The sequence below is a fragment of the Sciurus vulgaris genome, assembly GCF_902686455.1.
Source record: "Sciurus vulgaris genome assembly, chromosome: 12".
In the NCBI taxonomy this organism is placed as follows: domain Eukaryota; kingdom Metazoa; phylum Chordata; class Mammalia; order Rodentia; family Sciuridae; genus Sciurus; species Sciurus vulgaris.
The window spans coordinates 12,838,159-12,862,962 of NC_136473.1; the positions used below are offsets into that span (position 1 = coordinate 12,838,159).

The 24,804-nt window shown below is 45.3% G+C and overlaps 1 protein-coding gene across 1 annotated transcript; it reads right to left on the bottom strand.

Moving 5' to 3' along the window:
• Window positions 1-614: 614 nt before the first annotated feature.
• ASB13 (ankyrin repeat and SOCS box containing 13) lies at window positions 615-20,088 on the bottom strand. The gene is made up of 6 exons (XM_079107960.1): window positions 19,956-20,088; window positions 10,711-10,898; window positions 9,415-9,565; window positions 8,672-8,806; window positions 3,185-3,376; window positions 615-2,533 (listed from the first exon to the last, which is right to left on the bottom strand). Exons 1-6 carry the CDS (start codon window positions 19,996-19,998, stop codon window positions 2,406-2,408), a joined length of 837 nt encoding a protein of 278 aa, XP_078964086.1. The 5' UTR covers window positions 19,999-20,088; the 3' UTR covers window positions 615-2,405.
• Window positions 20,089-24,804: the final 4,716 nt, after the last annotated feature.

Genomic DNA, 24,804 nt, shown 5'->3' on the forward strand with positions numbered 1-24,804 from the left:
GGACATTTGAAGATTCTGCTTTCATTGATCCTCTGTACAGATTCTTTGCTCAGTTTCTTTCTGTTGGGTCATTAACATTTTCCTTAACAATTTATAAAAGGATCTTTTTATATTTTGATTACAATTATTTGTCATATGTTTTGCAAATGGCTCCTCCAAATCAGTCAACTGCACATTGAGTTTCAAATGCAAACCATGAGATTTTCTGACATTAGCGTATCTGAAAGCTATAGGATCTACAATCATTAACAAAGCCACAGAAGCAATACCCACATAACTTTCACACTTGAGGAACATCCTTTAATCATCTAAATTCAGCCTCACAAAAACGAATGAGGCTAGTGGGGTCTCATTTCCTCGTCTGTGGGGAGAAGGGATTGGTCAGTGGTTGGTCAAGATCCTTTTAATGACCTAGGTCTGACCTGTTATCCCAATATGGCAGCTGGGACAACCCAGGCCCAGAGGAGTAAGAAAACAGTCTCTGTCACAGCCCTGTTTAAGGGTGGAGGACCTACACTTAGTCAACAGGCCTCTTAGACCCAACTTCACCCACACAGGAAGAAGCCTATCTAGTGTTTCTGCCCGTAAGAAAAGGGTCACATGAATGCACGGCACTTTGTTCAACCTCTTTTATTGAGCTTTAAGCATTCGGGCACCTGATTCTATTAAGATTTATACCATCTGGAGACGATACCAGATTTCATTGCTAGAGGGAAGTTTCTATTAGAGATGAAAGAGACAAAACCCAATGCTTTTTAAAAATTATTATTGTCATTATCACATGCAGAAACATTGATTCATTCGGAACAACTTCCCAGGACAAGACGAAGCCCCACCATAACAATGGCTAAAACCTCGGAGATGGAAAACACCCCTGGCGGCCGGCCTGGAATCCCTCACCAGCTACACGGCCCCACCCAAGAAACCACGCAAGGAGATGGGCTGAGGCGCTGGCAACACGGGCCTCGCGCTGGCCAGCTCAGTCTCCTGTTCCACACTGCGGATGGGAGGCTCCGGCCCACCTGGTGGAATTGTCTGGTGGCCACCCTGTCCCCACTTCTGGGCACGCTGGCTTCAGAACAGGCATGTCCCACATGAGCCTCCTGTTTCCCCAGAAACTAAACACATCTAATTATGCAAAATCCCCTGGTTTAACTCCCTGTTGAACATGTTATTTCTTTTCTTTTTAATTAAGATACAGGATGTCAGTCAGGCAAGTGTTATCTGAACATGCTACTTACTATTTCACCTTGTGGCCTAAGCAGTAGAAGGACTGGTTCCTATTACCACGAGGAGGGATGAGACGTTTTCTTTCTCTGCCTTGCCTGGTAAGCCTCATTCCTTCCCAGTTCAAAGCCCTGGACCAGCGCCTTACGGATGACAGAGGTGGCACAAGCGTCCACAAGATGAGCGAGGGAATGGGTACTAGTGCTCCTCGGGAGCCAGGCACTCCTCGGGAGCCAGTTATTCCTCAGGTGCCAACCTCTCCTCACGGTCTACCGCTTCAAGGACTTGGTGAGACAGGGTAGGTGAAGAACTCATTTGGCAACTGTAGAACCAGATGAAAAACAGTCCCTAAAAAGTCTCCTAACAGCCCTTTACGCTGGGAATGACCGGCCATGAGACCGGCTATGAAGGGCCTTCCCTTTGCCTGTTGTTTTTATGGCTCGTTGACAAACCCTTAGTGTTGTGGCGTATGCCTCTTCTAAAAAAGGCTCTTCATCCTGCATGAACTTCTTAAAAGAGTCGAGACCTAACATTGAAGACGAACTTCCTAAGAAACACTGCGAGTTGCGGGGAATTCAAAGCTTGAGCCTTTCCCCACTGCGACCCGTATGAAGCCCCTGAGTGGTGGATACGCCTGGGCACAGGTAGGCCTTGGATAGTGCCAACTGCTGCCCCCAAAATAGTGTTCAGGTGGCAAGATGCCATCAGAGTGGTCGTCCCAAACCCCCAAGATCAGGTGCCTGGGACTCGGAACTTCTGTGGTGTGCCACCCATACACACGAAGATCAACAGCAGTGCCCCCAGTCCCTGCTGGCCTGGCCTCCCCTGTCTCTTGGAGTCATCTGTCCTGAGAGAGCCTTTGAGAGAAGTGGGTAAGAAGAGGGAAACTGGACACCGAGGCTCACACAGAGGGACGGCATCCATTCCAGAGGACCAGCACAGGGTCACACCTACAATTATGACCTGAGACACTGGCCTTTCCAAGGCCTTGGAAATCTTCTCCGGGATTTGGGAGAGAAGACCAAGCAGGACAGCTGAAAGGGACTCAAAGAACGTTGTTCGATCTACAACAATCATGGTGTTTCAGACAGGCCAGTGGAAACCTCTCCAGCCTGAGACTGGGCACAAGGGCAGCAGCCAGGCAAGTGGCCAGCCCACCCGGCCCACACTCCTGCAGCTCAGTTGTATGAAAGATAATCGATGAGCCTGGGCGGGATGTTCAACTTGGCTATTTTCTCCAGTCCTCGAACTCCGGTGGCCTTCCTTAGGCTCACCCTGCAGAGTTGTGACAAGGTCAGAGGTGTCTCTGGAAAGGGAATGAGGAAGCATATGAGGTTAGTTTCAGCAGGGAGCCTGATGTCCCTTGACCTAAAAGACACTAGGGTGGAATTGGAAAGCCTCCCTTTCCCCTGGAATTAGGACATGCCTGCATGCCTCCTCGGCAGAGTGACCAGAGAGGACAGCCAGGGACCCAAGGAAGATCAGGAAACAATACAGGTGATGGCCGCCAGGGTTTCATTTTGTGGATTTTGGGTTTTGAGCAGGGAGTTCATTTTTGTTTTTTTGAACCACTGTGCAATTCGCCACACAGCTTTGTCAGCAAAGAACTGATTGGGTAGCTGGTAGTCTTGTTTGTCAAACATCCAGACAAATGAAGCACAGCTTCAGAGTTGAGGCTGGGGCAGATGCTAATGGCTGGCAACACTGCTCCAGGCCCCAAGCCCTCTTTCCCCAGTGACGCCACAGGCCACAAAAAAACCTGGGAAGAACTGGCATGCCTGCATGAAACAGCTCCTGCAGATGAAGTACTCTAATGGCATCCCAGTGACAAAGAACAGGAGTTCAGGACTAACTACTAGGCTCTAAGCGGGAGCTCAAGGAGAACTGGCAGACTAGCCCAAGGCCAAGGGTGGAGGCACCAGGGGCCGGTAGTAGGGGCACAGTAGGAGGGGCTCACTTTCGTAGTACTCAAAGCACTTGGCAGGGGCGCTGCTGCTCCACGTGTAGTCGGAAGGCTTCTTCCCACGGTTGTCCCGAGCGTAGATGTTGCCTCCGAACTCAATGAGCATCTCGATGAGGTCCACATTCTTCACTTTGGCCGCATGGTGAAGGGCTGTCTCGTGAAGTTTTGCTGCATTCACATTGGCTCCTGGAGGTCCAGAACAAAGAACATGTCACCAAGGAGAGCGCTTGGAGCCGAGAGAAAACTAGCAGGTGCGACGTGCACAGAAAGCAAAATCAAGAGAGACTCTACAGGAGCTTTTCACAGATGCTTTTCAAACTCCAAGAGCAGTAACTGCTTTTTTTTTTTTTTTTTTTTTCTTTATGAGAAGGCAACAATAATAAAGAAAAATAACTGCATGTAGAACCAAAGAGAAGAAAAAACAAGAAGCTTCCTTGTGAGTTGACCGTCAGTTCTGACACACTCTGCCCTCGGAAGGCCACAGATTTCCAGAAGCTCAGCTGAGCCACCCAACTGTTCCTGTGTCCTGAAGAAGACACAGTGCTCCCTCCTGCTGTGGGCACATCAGGCTTGAAGAGCACAAGCTGAATGAAAGAATGGATATTTCTTAAATATAAATATTCTTTTACGAAACAGGAGAGGCGAAGGGAAATCAGGCAAAGTACCCAAAAAGTTAACTGTGAGTTCAGCTCTGCCTGCCTCATCTTTCTGGGTTTATTCAAAAAAAGATGCAAAGACTATCTAAATGAAGCATTTTTTCAATGCATTAAGAAATAAAGATTATGACAATTTAATCTGCATAAAATATTATTTTTAGGGCAAAGCCTTCATCAGTTCCTTTGGAAGAACATACCAACTTCTTTGACGTCTGCTCCTAAGTTGGCAAGGAGGGTATAAGAAAAAGGAGATAAAGGTATTTTAAAGAGTCTGGGTGTGGTGGCGCATTCCTATAATCCCAGCAGCTCTGGGGGCTGAGGCAGGAAGATCACAAATTCAAAGCCAGCCTCAGCAACTTAGCAAGGCCCTATGCAACTCGGTGAGACCCTGTCTCTAAATAAAATATTTTAAAAAGGCTGGGCATGTGGCTCAGTGGTTAAGCTCCCCTGAGTTCACCCCCCAATACCAAAAAAAAAAAAAAGGAAAAAAAAAAGTATTTTAAAGAAACCAAGCAAATAGCCCTTCATCAATAAGTAATCCCCCAGTGACAGATTCAAACCACAATCATAAAATTATAAAATATGGCAACAGTATGCCACCAATAACCTCAGAGGGTCAAGAGTGGAGGAAACAGGCAGGCGTACAGCTGTTTCATTTGATAGTCCCACTGCTCAAAAAATTTGAAACATCCCGCTTTCTGCTTTAAAACGCTTTTAATTCCCTAATGAAATGTAAGAAGTGTGTTAATGCTGCTGAGAATACAGAAAGCACTCCAATGGGATGAAATGAGGGATGAAACTCTTCCCATTTCCCAGAGTCAAAAGTCACAGCCAAGGGCTGGGTGTGGCTCAGTGGTAGAGAGCTTGCCAAGCATGTCTGAGGCCCTGGGTTCAATCCCCAGTATTGCAAGAAGAAAAAAGAAAGAAAGGAAACAAAGAAAGAAAAAAAAGTCATAGCCAAAATTCAGAGCTCAAGTCAGGCAAAAAACATTCCTCAATCAGGAAAAAGGCTAGACTGGTGAATTTTTTTTTTTTTTTTTTTTTCTAGTATTAGGACTAAACCCAGGACCTGACACATATTTTACACAAACCCTCTACTACTAAGTTACATTCCCAGCCCTTTTTTTTTTTTTTTTTCATTTTATTCTGAGATAGGGTCTTATCAAATTGTCCATGCTGGCCTCAAACTTGTAACCCTTCAGCCCCCCATATAGCTGGAATTCAGACATATTTCACCATACCTGGTTATAGATGACCTACTTACTTAGTTTGGCACAAATAAATTACAAAAAGTGTATTAAAAGGCAATAAATTAAAGAAAGATCTTCCCCCTATATCCAACCACAATGTCACGTGAGGAATTTTCTTCCAATACTTGCTTATAGGAATGAATATCTTGTACAATCATAACTCAAATGTAAATTTTAATGCTAAATGCACACTCTAATGAAAAATAAACTGTGAGGTCCACAGAATCTGAAGTCCAGGTTGCTTCTCTCACCTTATTAATTCTGTCAATACTTTTGCTAGCTAGGGAGGAAGGCAATTGTCTCTAACAACAGAGAAAGAGGCACAAGAGAAGCAAAGCTCTACCCTCAAGGTCAGAGAGGAAACTGAGGCTGGAAAGAGCCTAAAAACAACCCTTGCCTGCCATGCTATTTGCTACAGCGACTCCATAGATGAGGCCCCAGTGAAGACTCTTCCAAAGCTGCCTTCCCGAGGTGTACATTTGTTGTTGTTGTTGTTGTTGTTTGGTGTGCTTTTTTGTTTTGTTTTGTTTTTTGGTGTTTTAGGAGTTTTTTTTTTGCACTGGGGATTGAACCCAGGGCTGCTTAACCACTGACCTACATTCCCAGCCTGTTTTATTTTTTATTTGGAGACAGCGTCTCCAAATAAGTTGTTGAGGTTGGCCTCAAAATTGCGATCCTCCTGCTTTGGCCTCCTGATTCACTGGGATTACAGGTGTGCACCACCACACCCAGCACAATGGGATCTTTCTGAAACGGGCACTTGGCCTCATTTGACTGGGTGTTAGAGTAAGAAAAGTGAATGAATGAGGAAGGAAGCCGGAATCCTCAGTGGCAGTTGGGAACACCAGACCAGATGTGCACAGAGCAATGTGGATGAGACTTGAAAATACACTGCTGGATGGGGGAAAAAAAAAGAAATGGAGTAAGATATATAGCCCCATACCATTTATGTCCATTAAAAAAAAGTGCCTCAACTGATAATGGGTACCTTACAAAAACACAAAGAGAAAACACATAAGGATACACATGGAGAAACAGAAGAAAAAAGGAGGAAGGCAGAGAGGGGGGGAAGGAGAGGGGAAGAAAGCAGTTCTGTGCAGCTCAAGGATGCATGCCTGCATGAGTAGCACGAGGCAGAGACGGAGACAGAAAAGGGATGCCGGCAAAACCACCAGCTTCATGTGGGCACTGAAAACTCTCAGCGTCATGCTTCAGAGAAAGGGGTCATTACCGAAGTCCTGACTTCAAAGCGAAATAGGATCAAAGTGGATTCAGAGTAAGAACCACAGTCAGCAAAGTGAAGGGACTCCCTAACACACCCTAGCATGCCAAGAGCCTGCACAACCCTGGAACGTAAGCACAAATAGCTCAGTGCGTCCTTTCTGCAACAATAAATGGGGGGGAGGGGGGAATCAAGATGAGGCCCGCCCTGGGAAGGTAGAAACACAACCATCCTCCTCAGCAACTTCCAAATGCTTCCAGCAGAGTTAAACATTTACTGGTGGCGCTCAGATCAAAAATTACATCACCAAGATGACTGGATTTTCTCCCTCACCATTCCTCCGCCTTTGCAAATAGAATCTGGTTCCTTGACTTGGTTGCGCTGCCTAACAGAGAACAAACAGAGTAGGTGTCTGCGCGGTGCAACGTGGCAGCTCCTCCGCTCGGCTTGCTCAGGGCCACTCTGGAATCAGCGGAAGTGCTGCAGCAAGTTCTTCTAGAGGCTTGGGACGGGGCTTTCCAGGGAAATCCAAGCCCCACCGTTCAAAATCACACTTTAAGAAAATGCAATTGTGAGCAGCTCGGGTATGCGACTGCTTCTCTCTACTTTTCTGTGGGTATGAAATGTTTCACAATGAAAAACTAATTAAAAAAAAAAAAAAAACTGGTTTTTGAGAAAAAAAAATAATCCATTTGCTCCAAGAGAGGCTGTTACAGGAAACCATCTGAGAGGATTAGAATGGCCACCGAGGATCATGTGCAGACTTGACAGCGTGAGCATCACCAAGCATTGAGCTGGTAGTGACATACCACAGAGGCTTCCCCAAACCCTGGTCATCTGCAATTTCCCATCAAAATGGAAACTCCCTTTAAAAACTGCTGGGTAACCTTTTTTTTTTTTTCCCCACAAACTACATGATTTTATTTATAAAATTCGGCAAATTGCTTACTATTACTTGTGTCCATTTAAAAAGTCTTTAGTTACAGCTCTCAATTTCCAAAATAAAGATTTTTGAAAATGTACTATCACTAAGTATTTTATTAAATTGATATTGGGTAACCTTTTTTAAGGCTGTAGTGGACATTACAGTTGTCCCTTCTTCCTTTCCAACTTTCCCCCACTGTGGCCACTTGGCAATGTGCAGTTGGGTTGCTGGGGTGGGGTGAGAGGACCTGCCGAGCCTCAGCTACAGGTGTGAGCCCCGAAGGGTTTGATGGCCTCCCCCTACCACAATAATAAGTTCAAGTGATCCGGATTGGGGCCAATCAGAATTGGGCCACGTTGGGGAAAAAGGGATCCATTTAGGTTTGGACATGCGATCCACTTTGGGCCCGTGGAACACTAGCAGAGGTAGGCCAGAGACATGGAAAGGTGACTCCTCACTCTTCTGAAAAAACTATCAGAGTCTTAAAAAGTACAGCGTTTAGATTTTAAGCCTGAATCTGCTGCAATCATTTGACCACTACCCCAGGATTATCTAACATGTAGGGAAACAGAATTTTAAAATTCAAAGAAATGGAGGTCTTGGTGACAATGTGGAGCCATCAGGTAAACAAGGGACCCTCGACCTGAGCTACTTATCTTTTAAGCTTCCTGAGCCAAGACATGCCCTTTATTGTTTACCCAGTTTTAACTGGTTTCCTAATTACAGTTAGCCCTCCCTATCTGCAGGTTCTACATTCATGAATTCAGTTGAGAATTAAAAATATTCAGAAAAAAAGATTATATCTGTACTGAACACGTACAGACTTTTTTCCACCTTGGGAGAAGACTGAGGCTTTTTTGAACACATTGGCAATAGTTGGATTCCAAAGATTCCCTTCTCCTAAGACTGCAGGCTCCACATCCCATTATACCCTGGTCTCTTTTGGATTCAGACAGCAATCCCATCAGGCATGATTGTGTCCTCTAAAAACAGTCTTTTGCATTTGTTGATCTCCAGCCACACAGCAAGTACTGTGGAGACATGATTAAGACTCCTCCCAATAATCCTGCAAAATAGGTTTTATTTTTCCAGTTTTATTAGAAGCTGAGGCCGGGCTGGGGTTGTAGCTGAGAGGTAGAGCGCTTGCCTAGCATGGGTGAAGCCCTGGGTTCGATCCTCAGCACCACATTAAAACAAACATACAAATAAATAAAAAAGGTAAAAAGGTGATTTAAAAAAAAAAAAAAAGAAGCTGAGGCCAAGTTCTCCCTGGCAAGTGTGAGAGCCGGCTCCAAACCCTGATCTGTCTGACTCTGCTGCCCAGCTCTTTGCCAGACACAGCACAGGCAAGCAATTCATGCAGGTAAATACTAGCTCAGGTAAGCCACCCACAGAGGTAAACACCAGTTCAGGTGAGTAACTACGCACCTGCATTGAGAAGCACTTTGACACAGTCCAGGTGTTCCCGTGCACAGGCAACGTGAAGGGGGGTCCCAAAATGGCAATCATGTGCTTCCAGATTGGCCCCAACGTCAATAAGAAGCCTCACACATTCGGAACTCCCTTAGAATACACGGAAAGGGATGGAAACATCCATGAGTATGTGCACTGGAAATAAGAAGCCTGACAAACAGCAACTGGTACAGATCGCCCTATGGCTGCTGGCATCCCAGTCCAGCCTCCTGGCTGAACTCCCTCACACTGTCACTGTGCAGGTAGCCCTGCCTCCTTCTGGCTCCTCTTTCTGTCTCCTGTGCAGGTTCAGGGCCCTCTGCTCTCCTTTCCTGGCACATGCGCCCCAGACTCCATCCTCACACTTCCCATAATTACCTCTCCACTGTTGATAGTTACCCAATTTCCACCTCCAGCCCTGAAACCCAACTCCACAGCCACAACTGGGCTGGCCAGCCTCACCTGGATGTTGCGACCCCCACACAGTCCTATCTCTCCCCTTCCCAGGGTCCCTGCTCCTGGCCAGTCCCTTTCAGCCAGCAGCATTGCTCCCAGCTCAAACTTGATTCACGCTTGACCCTGGGCAGTTCTCTGTCACACCAAGTTCTATTAATTGATCCCCAAACCTTTTTAATAAATCCACCCTTGCCGCATTCCTTCTCTGGGCTGTGAACACTTTGCACTGGATCATTTCAATGGCCCCTAACTCATTCACTCACCACTCATGCATGCCTCATGCAGCGGGGACGCAGTGTACAGTGGGGGGTTGACCTTCGCCCCGTAGGACAGCAAGAGCTTCACACACTCGATGCTGCCAGAGGCACAGGCATCGCAAAGGGGGGTGCTGCCGTCGATGTTGCGAGCGTCCACCTCCAGGGGAAGAAGATACAAGTGTCAGAGGGGAGAGAAAACCCCTGCAACTTCGTTCTCATCTTGATGTGGATTGACCTTTGCAAAGACATGTCTTAGAAGCTGGTTGGCTATTAGGTACTGAGGCACCAGCTAGGCAAAGAAGTTCAAAGAGAAAGAGACGCTGTTGGGGGAGGGGGTGCCCATCAGCTCCCCAAGTACAGAAGGTTCTTTTCTCCTGAGGCAGGAGAGGCTCAGCCCTGCCCTCACCACTACCTCAAAAAACTAAAAAGTACACTGCAGGAAAGTAGAGGCTGAGGCTGCCAGCTGGGGGAGGAAGGACATAAAAATGGGTTTTAACTGAAGCCTCAGCTAAAAGAAGGCCCGAGGCTGCTTAACCTGCCTCTCTAGCACGAAAATCATGGGCCAACAAAAGGCAACTCCCTAAATTGGCAAATTCCACTCAGAATTTGTCCAAATTCAGCTTCTACGTGGGCATATGCTGAAACTTGTTCCATTGCAAGCTTCTGGAAAGAGTAGATAGTACACCGCCCTCACTTCTTCCCCACCCTGGCAACTCTGAGACCAGAGCCCCACATTCCTTATAAGTCACTCAGTGGGGGAGGGGGAGGGGTCCTGCCAGCTCCCCAGAGCCAGCGGCTAAACAGCCAGGAATTCTGCCAACTGGAAACCACTGGCGCCTTCAAACCAGACACAGGGTGAGTACTTAACGCTAGGGAAGGCACCAAACCAGAATTTTGCTTTTGTTCCTTTATGCTTCCCTCCACCCCAGAGAGCCAGCCTCCCTACTCAGTCATCCTGGACCCCAGAACCCTGCTCTCTCAGCCCAGGCCCCACCCTTCTCCCAGGGCAGAGCACCCCCACCAACAAACGGCTGAAACTCCTCAGTCCATGAGCACTTCGTCCTCCGTGTGCAGCACACACTTGCCGTCCCTCCCTCCTCCTGAACTTCCAAGCACACTCTGTTCTGTCTTCCCATTTTCCTTCCCAGTCTCCCTCAAGGGGTTCTGTGTATCCCTGTCTGCCCATCACAGAAGGCAAATCCCAAGTCATTTCTTTTCCTCCCTCCAGAGGTCTCCCTAGCTGGTTGCATCCGTTCCCGCAACTGCAGCCAAGCAGGGGCCCTGTCCCCCAGGGGCACTTACTTGGGCCCCAGCTGCCAGCAGCAGCTGCACGCACCGCGCCTGGCCCTGCAGACTGGCGGCGTGCAGGGGTGTGATGGAGTCCACCGTGACCTGGTTAACGCAGGCGCCACTCTCGATCAGCCGCTGCAGCTGTTGGCTCTCGCCCCGCTGGGCGGCCTCGTGCACTGGGGTGCGCTCCACCCAGAAACCTGGAGAGGAAACGAAGCCAGCGCTGAGACCCTGACACTTCCATCCCGGACAATAAACACACACGGTAAAACGGAGACCCCTGATACCCAAGGCAGGAAACATGATCACCGTAATTGGTCCCAGCACTCCTGTTAAAATTCTTGAAAAGGAGGGTGGAGTCTAAACTCCTTGGCAGGGCATAGGAGGAAGTCCGTGGACCTCGCTCATCTCCATGATCCCATCTCCCCTGGGGTGGAGCCCAGGTGGCATGTGCAACTCTTGCCTGACGTCCAATCAGCCGGATATCAAGATGGAATTGGCACCCTCTACGACCACGTACAAAGACAAATGAGATGCAGCACAGTCAGGGGTGAAGGAAGTGTAGAAACAATCCAAAACATGGTCACTATAATAGTATCTCCCAAATTCCCAGGGAAGGGCAGGAAAGCATCACAGAGGACCAGAAGCTGTGGCTATGCAGGTCAAGTTTTGTTTATTCATCCGTGTGTTCCTAGCACCTGGCAAGGCCTATGGCTCAAAGAAGATGTTCATGTCCACCTGCTTGGTGAAAGACTGCACTAGTGAATGAATGAATGAATGAATGAATGAATGAATGAATGAATGAATGAAGAAATCTAACTGAATTACTAAAATGAATTATTAAGTGGACATTTTAAATAAAATTTTAAATTTTAGTTATTAAAAGAAAATCTAATTTTATTTCTTTATCTGACCACTCCTTAGAGGAAATGCAACTTATTGGAAACCATATTTTCTAGTAAATAAACTTCAGCTGCAGTGGTCTGAGTGGCAACAATGTGGGTAGAGACGAGAAGCAATAGATATGATAAGAAAACAAAAAGGAAAGAAACAGAAACAGAGAGAGAGAGAAAAGAAAGAAAAATAAATTTCTGTCCATTAAAGGGCATAGTCAACAAAGTGAAAAAGCAACCCATGGAATGGACAAAGTATCTGCAAATCACATATCAGGAGTTAAAACCCAGAATATATAAAGAACTTCTATAACTGAAAAACCAAACAACAAATGATCAGTCTTAAAAAATGGGCACAGGATTTGAACAGATATTTATCCAAAGAAAACATACAAATAGCCAACAAGCATTTGGTAATCATTAAAGAAATGCAAATCAAAAATCACAATGAGATATGTTCTCATAGCCATTAGGATGACTATATCAGAAACAAAAAACAAAAATCAAAGTACGTGTGGGCAAGGATGTGGAGAAACTGGAACCCCCGGCGCCATTGGTGGGAATGTAAAATGGTATAACCTCTGTGAAAATGGTTGGCAATTCTCTGAAAATTGAAACAAAGAATACATGAGGTCCCACCATTACACTTCCTGGTATATATCAAAAGAACTGAAAGCAGAGACCTGAAGAGATACTGGCACACCCATGTTTATATCAGCATTACTCACAGTCATGAAAATATAGATAGAACCTCAGTGTCCATCAAGAGATGAACGGACAAGCAAAATGGGGCACGTACATTCAATAGAATATTATTCAGCTTCACAAAGGAAGGAAATTCCGACACACACTACAAGATGGATAAACCTTGAAGGCATTCAGTGAAATAAGCCAGTCATAAAGACAGATGCTGTATGATTTCACTTACGTGAGGCCGCTAACATACTCAAAATTAGAGTCAGAAAGTAGAACGATGGTTACCCGGGGCCGGGCAGGGAAATGGAAGATTGGTGTTGAACAGGTACGTCGAGTCAGTGTGGTAAGATGAAAAGGATTCTGAGAGGGTGGTGGTGACCATTGCACAGTAATGCAATGAGCTGTGGCACTGAACTGATGCTTAAAAACGGCTATAATGGTAAAGTTTGTCCTATGTGCTTTACCACGATTAATTTTTATTTTCATTTGTAAAGAGTAACAAAAATACAGAGGAGGACCTAGGGCACAGTGAAGGCTGTCCCCTCCTGACTGCTCTCTGCAGGGAACAGCTCTACAATGGGACTGGGAGGGGTGCTTGAGTGACACCCCCAAGCCACCAGATGGCCCTCCTAGGGTTGCAACACAAGGAGGAGGAAGAAGCCACTCCCTTCATGAAGACCAGCAGCTAGCACCACAGAGAAGACATCCCAGTGACAAACCTGTGACAAGGTTAAGAGGAAGGGCAGCATGGGTATCAACCTTAAACCTGTCCCTGGAGAGTGAGCACAAGAAAAGTGGTTAACTAGTAGACTGGCCAGGCCTGACCACAGCCTGAAGTGTCACATCCAGTGTGACAGGATGTTCCCTCCTGGACCCCAGCACTATCTCCCTCAGGGAGTGACACCCTGGAAACCTGAGACCCTGCACTGTTCTGGCAAGTTCCCTCTGGGGCTAGATTCCTCCCCTCAACCCCTGCCACATAATTGGTCTCCATCCCTGGCTCCCTCTCACCCCTCTCCCTCTAACGTAGCTAAATCATGAGTTGGTCATGTGGGCCCTGCTCACAATCCTCCCGTGGCTCCCTTCTCCAGGGTAGGACCTGCACACCCCTATGACCCACCCTGCCCTACCCTTCTCCAACTGAGATAGAAATTTGGGGATAAAGGAAGATACTGAGTCTCAAAGGAAACACCCATTGAAATTCAGGAAATACCTAGGAACCATTGAGATGCAGAAAGTACCCATGAACAACGGCCACTCTGCAGTGACTTGCCCTTGGCCCGTGCCCTTGACTCCTGCTCTTTAACAAGAGGGTAATGCCCAAGTGCAGGAAAAACTGGCTCGAAATTGTGTCGCTGCACCCTGACTTCACCTCTAGTCGAACCCCCAGCAACTGTCCCACTATAAATATTGAGACCCCACAGCAGGAGGTTGATGTCTCCCTGTGGAGGAGGCCTGCTTTCTACCTGAGTGTGTATTTCTGGCTTTACCCCAAAGGTGTTTCTCTTGAGATAGCCTCTGTCTGCCTTGAACACTCTATCTGCTTTCCTCAGTAAACCTCTGTCTATACCTTTGACTGGCATGTGCTGAACTTCTTTGCCATCAGAGGGGTCTGCTGGTGCCCCTTCACTCTGGGGCTTCCTGGAATCCTTCTTCGGAGGCCTGTCTTCTACCTTGACACAATGACTGAAATTTTTAAGGTTCAGAGTGTCACATGGTCTCAGGCCTCTGAGTGTGTTGTTCTTCCCCTGCCTGGAATACCTTCCCTCATCCCCACAAGCCCCAGGTCCACCTCCTTTCCAGTCCAGTGACTCCACCAAGACCCAGAGGAATGTCTGTTCTTTCAAGAAGGCTCCAAGCGTGTGGCTCACCCACCCATGCCCTTCATCTCTATACAGATAGCTAATTTGCATCCTTCCTACCTGACCTTTCCCCTGAGGCAGTTCTTGGGCACCTTAGGGACAGGACCATGGCAGATTGGTGTCCAGCTCCAGCATAGAACTGACACACAAGAATCTGAATGAATAAATATCCCCCACAAGCATTTTTTACTTACTGGACTGACCTTGTTATCCCTGCAGCTGGTTCTGCCCCTGCCCTGCCAAATGACAACCATCTTCCAACCCCTTACAAGTATACCCACTCCTAGACAATGACCTGAGACAACATGGTTGTGCTTGCAAACTCTAGCCACACTAGGAACTGATGCATCAATTAAAGAAGAATTTGTGTTGTAACAAGAGACAAGGCTGTAGCCCTGGACAGTGTGTGATCCAGCACAGACTGCTGGATTCCATTTCATTCCTGCCTCCTCCCTCCACTTCAGTTTAGGGTCAGGGTGATGCTTACATTGCTCCTTATACTCACCTGTTGCTTGCAGGCTCCTGCTAATGAATGGCTAAGCAAAAACCTTCAACTTGAACCTAGAAAGTTCCATGAACATCATCGACTTTTCTACTGCCAGGTAACTGCTGAAATCGACCTGAGAAGGAAGGGCCTTTGCTTGCAAACACTCTCCTCTGTCCTCTACCCATATGACCGTATTGATTCAGCCCGTGTACCAGCTGAGAACCTTTCTGGTTCCCTAGTCCCTCAGCCCTCTCTGCCTTTATCTGGGGCCCCTGACAGTCTCACATCTGAGAGCCAGGCCCAGGACCAAGCCTGACCGATTCTCCAGATAATAAAGGCCTAGCCAAGAACATCAGGCAGTTCAGTATCAGTCTTCCCTTGGAGAGCAGATTTGTACAGTGACCAGCCCCAGGCATCACCCACAGGTGAGTTCAGATCAGTCTCTGTCACTAACAACTGGTCCTGTCACCTTGGGCTTCTTCTCTCAAAGCCTCTGTCTCCTCCCTTATAAAATGGAAATATTAATGCCTAGCTCACAGGGTGGCTGAGACTGAATGAACTAATGCCTGGACATTATTTTACACAGTCCTAGCCAACTGAAAACGCTCAGCAAGTGACAGGTGTACAATTATTGAGGGACCCTTATTATCATTACCACTATTCCTGAGTCCTACCTGGAACTTCTGTGCCACTTTTGTCTGTCTTTGTTCCACAACAAGCCCCACCTTGTACTTCAGTCCCAGTAACTCAATCCTTGTCTGAGTCCCCAACGGGCAACTGACTGAGTCCCTGAGCAGTTTATTTGCTCCGTTCCCACCTGCTTAGTTTCTGGGTCCTCTGAGACCCGGCCCTGAATCTTTTAAAAGTGGTTTGCTGGGGCCAGCTGCTAAATAACTAGGAATTTTGCTGACCAGACAGCCATGGTGTGAGTATATATACCAGGAAAAAGAGCAAATCGGAGTTTTATTTCTGCTTCTTGTTCTCCCATCCACACAGAGACCCAATTTGCCAACACCCCATTTAGGCACTCTGAAGCACAGAGTCCTGCTCTTTGAGCCCAATCAGTAACTACTCAGCCCAGACCAGGTCCACCCTTCCAGAAAGGGCCATACAAGCCAACTCTCCTGAGACCATCCTCTATGCTGTTCTGTCTGTGTCTGGTGGACCTAACTTGACCATGACCATGACCCAAGCCACTCCTCTCCCAGCTCAGCCTCTTTGTGGACAAAACCCCACTCCAACAAAGAGTGTTTTCAAACATCCCCAAGGACACCTTAAACATAAAGCCGATCCAGCACTATGGTTTTGAATTGGGGTCAAATATCCAAGATGCACTCTTAAATGTTGTACTGGCTGGGAATCTTGTTCAAAATAAGTCACTAAAGGAAATCTGGGGTCCTGGCAACCAGAAGTGTTGAACACAATCTGAAGGTTCTAATGTAAGGCCTTCCCCCAAAACATTCTTGAAAGGACAAGGGCTCTCAGACATGCCTCATCAATAAATGTAGTTAAATGGGGATGACTCCCCACACGCTGGGAAACAACCACAGAAGCACCATGGGTGGGCACCGGAAGCTGCAGGGGATGGCTTTCTGAAGGAGCTCCATTGGCTCATCTTTAGCTCTCAGGGAGAAGTCTGGTGTCCTGAGTGACTTATCCCCCAGTGCTGCAGACAGCTGAGAGTTGTGCACGTAACAACTGTTAGAGCTGGGAAGGACCTGAGACATCCTTTCAACTGACACTCCAAGGAAAGGACTGCAAGGCACGCCATCTGTTCATCACCACCTGCTCCCCAAACTGCAGCACAATCATGATAAAGGAGTATAAGCACAGGTGGGGAGACCGGCCTCTTTGCCCTCATGCCTTTAGCTCTGTGCACATATGGGTTTGTCCCCTCCCCAGAGCTTAAGGGTGACAACACCTACCCTGCAGGATCCTTGTGGTAATTAAAGACAGAATGAGTGCTGAGAAGTAGGCGCTTAATAGTGTTGATCATTATCACCGAACTGTAATCATGCCATCTGCATTTAAACTTTAGCAGACTAGAAATTAGCAGGCACCTTGATTCCCAAGTGGGGGGGGGGGGGGCGCTATTTTGATTTGTAGGAATTGAGCTATTTTATTCTCTCTCTCTCTCTCTCTCTCTCTCTCTCTCTCTCTCTCTCTCTCTCTCTCTCTCTCTCTCTCTCTCTCTCTCTCTCTCTCTCTCTCTCTCTCTCACTCACTCTCTTTCTCTCTGTACTGGGGTTGAACCTAGGTGCACTCTACCACTGAGCTACATCCCAGTCTTTTATTTTCTATTTTGAGACAAGATCTCACCAAGTTGCCCAGGCTGCCTCAACCTCCTGAGTAGCTGGGATTACAAGCATGTACCCAGCTGTCTCATTGCTTTTAAAGATATTTTCAACCATGTCTTTTAAAGTGTTTTAATTACGAATCCTAAAATACGCCTTGCAGTAAAATTAAGGTCAAAAGACATACAATATGGTTTTTTAAGATGTGTTCAATGAGGTTAAAAATACTAAATATGTTTCCATTCTTGGAGAAAACAGTCAAAACCGAGTAAGAGTGGCAAAAAGAAAGTGAAAGAGAAAAAGTGAAAGTGAAAGATGAAGAGAAACTAAGTAAAGGTAGATTGCCTAAGAAGTGACAGAGCCAGAAGGAAGGAAAAGTCTGCTATTTAATGAATGATGAGCCTTCTACGAAGACCTTGAGGAAAATACACCTACTTAGACACCTTCACCTCCAAACCTCCCTCCCCTCTCCTCCTTGCCCACCCATCCTGCAGCCTGCTACCTCCACTCCTTCCCTTGCCACCCCAAGATGCTTAGGACCAAAGTGGGGAGCGGTTCCCTGTCCCCTGGTTCCCAAGACCCAACAAGGTACTGTGAACCTGGGCTTTGCCTCAGAAAGACCCGAGCTCTGGTCCTACTTTAGGGAAGTTTTTCATTTTAAATCCTCTGAGCCTCCATTTTCCTATGATTGGGGGTAACGTTTCACAGGGCCATTTTATGGAAAAAAAAAAAAAAAAAGATAATGATTCACACTATTTTGCCGGTGAAAGTGCTCAGTGTTTGTAACTTACTGTTATTTCCTTTGATACCTTTGTTGGCCCTAAATAAGATTTTCTGGATCATATGTTAACCAGTTCTCTTTGAATTCCTATTTTAGAATAAACTTCCTGCCCAAAATATCTCTCTACTCCTTAGAAAATGCCCTGGATTTCTGCCCTATTGAATTCTTTTTTCTCCTTCGCCCCTCACAGAAGTAAAGAATGTTAGAATTAGATCCCCCAAAGATCTCATTCCTTTGAGAGTAAGAGAGAAGGTATAAATCCACAGAAGCTAACAAAAGCTGTGGGGTGAGTTTGGGAAAGATTTGGGGAGCTGGACGGCAGGCGGGATTCTACCTAAATTCTTTGTGCTTATTGAAAAGGCCATATTGTAAGACTCTATAATCAATACCTCTGTGAAATGTTATATTCAAAACATGTAACAACTAAAAAAAATGTGCAACAACCAGGCACAGTGGCACAAGTCTGTAATCCCTGCAACTTTGGAGACTGAGGCAGGAGGATCACAAGTTCGAGGCCAGACTCAGCAACTTAGGGAAAACCTGTCTGAAAATAAATAAAAAGGACTTGGGATGTGACTCAGTGGTAAAGCACCCCTGGTTTCAATCTTATGTACAAAAATAAATTAAATAAAACTATGTAACAATGAATTTCTCTATTATGTATAATTATAATGCACCCATACAATTTTTTTAAAAAATGAAAAATCTAAATGTTTTGGTTAGAGTATACCACAGATAAGAGAATTTGAAGTCAGAATTCTAAAATGGGTCAAAGCTCCTAGTGCCCTCCACGTCCACTGGGACAACAATATTGTTTTGTATCCAACACATTCAGCTTATTCATTAGGGTTGGACATTAAAAAGTGAGCAAAACATATATTTTAGAGCAATATATTAAATTATGACAATGTCAACAACAGCTGTGCATCCATTAACTAAGAATGTGCCTTTCTTCTATAGACACATCCAGAAACATGCTCAAAATGCTACCATGCTATTTTGAATCCTCTACCAGAACAAAATAAAATGTGTATTTAAATAGGTTTTGCAAGGGAGGAGAGGAGAAAAGGGGGAGAACTAGAGACTGAATTAGAGCAACTTATAGTTCATGCTTTTATAATTTTGTCTAAATGAATCCTAATGTTATGTATGATTAAAAGAACCAATAAAAATATATGTTATAAAAACAAACAAATAGGCTTTAATGGGTAGCTGTTCATTGCGTATTCAGTTGAGCCAATCAAATACAGATCATGCTGTCAGGGTCAAAGTCTTAAGTCTGCCTGCCATGAAATGCCAAGTAAAAAGAGAAACTTTGTTAAATGCCTTGATCATTTTGAAAAGGAGGTTGTTTTGCAAAATCAATTAAAATATCTCTGCCTTGCTATCTCTGCAGTTCCCTTTTCAACTAAATTTACCCTTATGACTTTCCACTTTTATTTGCGTTGCTTTTTACCAGTGTAAAAGTACCTTAGGCATTTTAGGTTTTTTGTTTTTTTGTTTTTCTTTTCGGAGTTCAAAGTGCTTTCCACGTTCATTTCAATTGCCATAGTATCCTACTTCATAAGACAGTTTTCTTCCCCCAAACAATGTCCCTTTGCCCTCTAATCCATTTGATTCTTGAGCTGCCCAAATGATAGAGTGCAGAATTGCTACCCCCTTTGTCACCGCGTGTACCACGGTGTCCCGAGGGTATCCTCATTCTGGGTGAATTCCCTGGCACAGCTGGCTGCATCCATAGGATGCTAGAGACACTGCACCACGGCTTCGCGGGCGGCTGGCAGCTCCCACAGAGAGCTCAGACCAGGGCTACCCCACCAGTGGACCCGGTGGACACGTACTGGGTTCTGCCTCTCAAGTGTGCAATGACACCCCTCACCACCACCACGCACCCGCACCTTCCCCAACGTGCGTTGGGCTCCGGTGGGTTTGCGATTCTGAAACCCCACACTTGGTGCGTCACACTGATGACCAGCCCTGCAGTGCGCTGCTTGGGTCAAGGTGCGGGACACCAGAGCAGGGTCTGAGATGCTCGAGATCACCGGGACCCTCTCCATCCGCGGCCCACCACCCAAACGCCCCTGACCACCAACTCCGAGCAGGGCATGTCACCCATCTCCGGGACGAATGCCATCAGATGCGCCTCTTGAGTCCCCTCTAAGAGCTGTTCCCGCGGTCCCCGGTCTTTCTCCAGCCGGCGATTTCTTCCCCGCTCCCGCGTCCTCCCTGCCACCCCGCTCATACCCACGTCGCCCAGGAAGCAGCCGTCAGCCGCCCGCGGCTCCATGCGGCTCTCTGGCTGGGTGCGGGCACCTCGTCGCCCCGCGACTCCGGGCACTGGGACCTGATCGGGGACCTGGCCCGGCCGCGCCGGGCCACTGGGCGGAGCCAACCTCGGAGCGGGGCGGTCAGCTGCCGGAGGTGGCAGCGCGCCGGGAGTTGTAGTTCCTGCTGTCTTGACACGGTTCCCCTTTAGTCCCCACTCCGCAGCGTGTGCCGCCGCGCTTTGCCAAACAACTGAGAACTGTGTATACTTGTATGTGCGAAACACGTATCAGTGTGCAAAACACGCGTTCCTGTGTAAACGCGCTGCCTGTGTGGAAACGTGTCCATGTGCAGACCTGTGAGTGTGCAGGTGCAAAGCATGCATAATCCTTGTGCTTGCGTGCAAAACGCGCGTCCGTTTGCAAAACATGCTTGCTGCGCAAAACTTACGTCCATGAGCAAAACGTGTCCAGCTGCCAAAACTCAACCCTGCGGCTTTTCCCTGATCGTGCTCGGTTAACTTTCATGAAGCTTTCCTTCGGAGCTGGAGCCGGTGTTCCGAGTGCCTGTTGGAGACAGGGACAGGGTCTCACTAAAGTGCTTAGGCCCTCACTAAGTTGCTGAGGCTGGCTTTGAACATGTGATCTTCATGCCTCAGTCACTGAGATTACAGGCGTTGGCCACCACTCCGGTCTTCAAGTCCATTCCTTTAGGGATAGGTTTGAATCCAGTGTTCCCCTAAGTCTTAGCAGATGGAACCTGAGGCACAGCCTGGCAGAACCTGTTTCCAGATTGACTTCAAGTCAATAATTGAGTAAGTGAAGTTTTTGGGGTTTGGTTTTGCTTTCAAGCAAAGCAGCTTCAGAAGTTTAGAAGGTTTAACCTTGCCAAAGTTGGTCACAGCCTCATGGTGAGACCTGTACTAAACCTGAATTTATTTATTTGTTTGTTTTCAACACTGGGTGCATTACCATTGAGCTACATCCCCAGCTCTCTTATTTATTTATTTAGGTATTTATGTATGTATTTATTTATTTATTGAGACAGGGTCTTCATAAATGAAGGTTTGCTTTCAGTTGGCAGGGGCCAAAATTCACCTTCACTCTCTTACTTCAGAACTTTATCAACATTCCAACCTTATGTCACAATGTAGTCTGCAGGAATCCTGACTGTCTCTCCATCCAACTAGTCCATCACCCTGGCCCATTATTTTAATAATATGGAGTTGATTGCCTCTGATGAGCAGGGGCTATTGTCTACTCTAAGCAACTTGGTAAGGCACATGCATGTCATGGGGTAGGAAATAGAGCCACAGAAATTCTGCCTATCACCTGAGGGAAAGCTCGTGTGACATCAAGACAACCCCTCCAAAGTGAAAGGAAAGTAACTGACCCCTCCAATCACCAAGACAGCAACACAACTCTGAATAAGCTTCCTTGTTTTTTGATGCTACATATCCTTTATTTTAAACATGTTTATTTTCTAATAGAAGCAGCAACTGACTCTCGCTAAATTTCTATCATCGGCTTCTCCAAGTGCTGGACCAAGTATGTGTAAGGCTCCGAAGCAAAGGGCACTACCTTCTTCTGTTGGCTACCTGTGTCTTTGAAGTTGGAGATTAAATAGATAAAGCGACAAACTTCCCTTTGACCACTGCTTTTGCTGTGTTTCAGTTAACTTCCCATCACCTGAGGAAAAACAATTTAAAAGAACTTAAAGGAGAAAAGACCCATCTTGGTTCTTGGCTTCAGAGGAGGCTTTGGATGTGGTTGCTGGGCCCGGTGCTTTTGTCTGCAGCAAGGCAGGAGTGCACTGTGGCGGACGCACGTGGCAGTGGAAGAAAGCTGCTCAACCTAGGGGAGCCAGGAAAGAGAGAGAAAGGGAGCAGGAGGGGTCAGGGACAAGATATACCTTCAAGGGCATGCCCCCACTGCCCTTCTTCCTCCACTGGGCCCTCCCACCTAAAGTTCCCACTAGCACACAATAGCACAACTCATAAGTGGATTAATCCATGAGGTCAGAACACTAAGGACCTAATCACCTCCCCAAGACCCCACCTCTGAACAGTGCTGCACTGGGAACCAAGTCTTTATCACCTGAGCTTTTGGGGGACATTTAAGATCCAAACCATAACCAGCTGCATACCACAAATTTGATATGTTATGATTTCATTCAGTACCAGATATTTTCTAATGCCTCCTATGATCTCTTCTTTGACCGCTGGCTTATTTAGATGTGTACAGTTTAATTTCCACATACTGGGAATTTTCAGATACTTCTTCATTGCTGATTGAGTACAAAATATATCTATAATATACCCTATTATTTCAATCCTTTCAAATTTACTAATGTTTACATAGTGATGCAGGATATGATCTAGCTTACCTTACCAATTGTTCCATATACAAAATAGAATGTGTATTTATTTGGCAGTCAGGTAGTCATTGAGTGAAGTTTTTTTGTTTGTTTTGTTTGGTTTTGAGGATTGAATCCAAGGTGCTTTACCACTGAGCTACTTTCTCAGACCAGCCCCTCATCCTTTTTTAAAAAAACTTCTTATTTTGAGAGAGTCCTGCTAAGTTGCTGAGGGTTAAATGGCTGGTCTCAAACCTGGTGATCCTCTGCCTCTGTCTCCACAGTCTCTGGGGTTATAGGCATGTGCCACTGCACCCAGTAGGTGAACTTCTTACACACTTCTTAGGTCACCTTGTTTGACAGTGTTCAAGTCTTCCAAAATTCTTGCTGATTTTCTATCTGTTTCTACCACTTCCTGAGAGAGTAGGGTCAATTTCCAGATTAATGTGGATTTTTTTTTTCTTTTTCAGTTATCCAATTTTGGCTTATGTTCCTGAGCTCTCTTAGTGAATGTGTACCCAGTTAAGACTATATATTTTTTCACCAACTGACCCTTTGATCATTACTAAATTTACCTTTTTAGATCTTGAGATATATTTTGCTGTATGGTCTACATTGTCCAATATAAATATGCTACCTCAGCTTTCTTATGATTAATGTTTGCAAGTGTATATTTTTCCATCCTTTTGATTCCAGTCTAAATTTTTATATTTCAAGTATGTCCCTTCTACTTAGCATACTCTTAGGTCTGACATTCATCTTTTAGTTAATATGCTTTACCACTTTTGCATTTAGCATGTTTAGTAATATAGCTGAGTTTACTTTTTTCTATTTGTTCTTTGTATTTTTTTCTCTCTTCCTGCCTTCTTTTGTTGCTTGTACTATTGGTGTCTTTACCACATTAAGAAATTATTGCCAGTGCAATGTTGAAGAGAATTGGCAGAAACAGACATTCGCCTTTCCCTTGATCATTGAGAAGCATTGGGAGAAAACATGCAGGACTTCACCAGCATGACAGGAGAAAGGGTGTTGTGAAGAGATATCTACTAGTTTAAGTTTCTGCTAATTCTACTTTTTCTGAGTTTGCTTTTTTAATTAAAAAATGTCTTATTTTGTCCAATTTTTTGCATCTATTGTAATGATCATGGTGTTTTTGTATTTTATTTCATTAGGAGACTTTATTATATCAATTTTCAGATGCTAAAGCATCCTTATATTCCTGGGATAAATTGCATTTGGTCATTGTGTTTAATTCTTTTTTTTTTTTTTTTTTAATGTTGCTGGTTACAGTTTACCGGTATGTTTTTAAGGATTTCTTGCATCTGTATTCATAAGGAATGTTGGGTCTTCTTTCCTAATTTTGTTATCGGGGTAATAATGGATTCATGATTTGATTTTGGAAAGTATTACCTCATCTCCCACTTTTTTGGAAGAATTGTGAAGCATTGGTGTTAACAGTTCTTTAAACAAGTGTTAGAATTCATCAATGAAGCCATTTGAGTGGGCTTTTCTTCGTGTGAAATTTTAAAATACTAATTTAATCTCTACTTGCTGTAGGTTTACTTAGATTTTCTATTTATTCTTGTGTCAGTTTTGGTAATCCATGCCTTTCTAAGAATTTAGCCACTTCATTCAGGTTATTCAATTTATTGCCATGAATTGTTTACAGTATTCCTTTATAATGCTTTTTTTACTTCTGTAGGATTGGTAATGATGTCCTTTCTATAATTTCTGATTTCAGTAATTTAAATCTTCTCTTTTATTTTTGAGTCTGAGTGAAAGTGTCAACTTTGTTAATCTTTTCAAAAACCAACCATTGTGATGAACAAATATATGAAAAAGTGCTCATCATCTCTAGTAATTAGAGAAATGCAATTCTCTAAAACCAGTTAGATTTCATCTAACTCCATTTAGAATGGCTATTATCAAGAACACTAGCAATAATAAGTGTTGGCGTGGATGTGGGGAAAAAGGCACACACATACATGGCTGGTGGAGTTGCAAATTGGTGCAGCCACTCTGGAAAGCAGTATAGAGATTCCTCAGAAAACTTGGAATGGACCCACCATTTGACCCAGCTATTCACTCCTCCATTTATTCCCCAAAGACTTAAAATCAGCATACTGCAGTAAAACAGCCACATCAATGTTCATAGCTGCTCAATTCAATGGAACCAACCTAGATGCCCTTCAATTGAAGAATGGATAAAGAAACTGTGATATATACACACAATGGAATATTACTCAGTCATAAAGAAGAATAAAATTTTGGCATTTGATGGTAAATGGATAGAATTAGAGAATATCATGCTAAGTGAAATAAGCCAATCCCAAAAAACCAAAGGCCAAATGATAATACATAGTATGTTATGTATTATGATGATAATACATAACAGGGCTGGGGGACAGTAAGAAAAGAATGAAGTAACTTTGGATTGCGTAGAGGGAAATGGGGCAGGAGAAGGTGGGGGAAG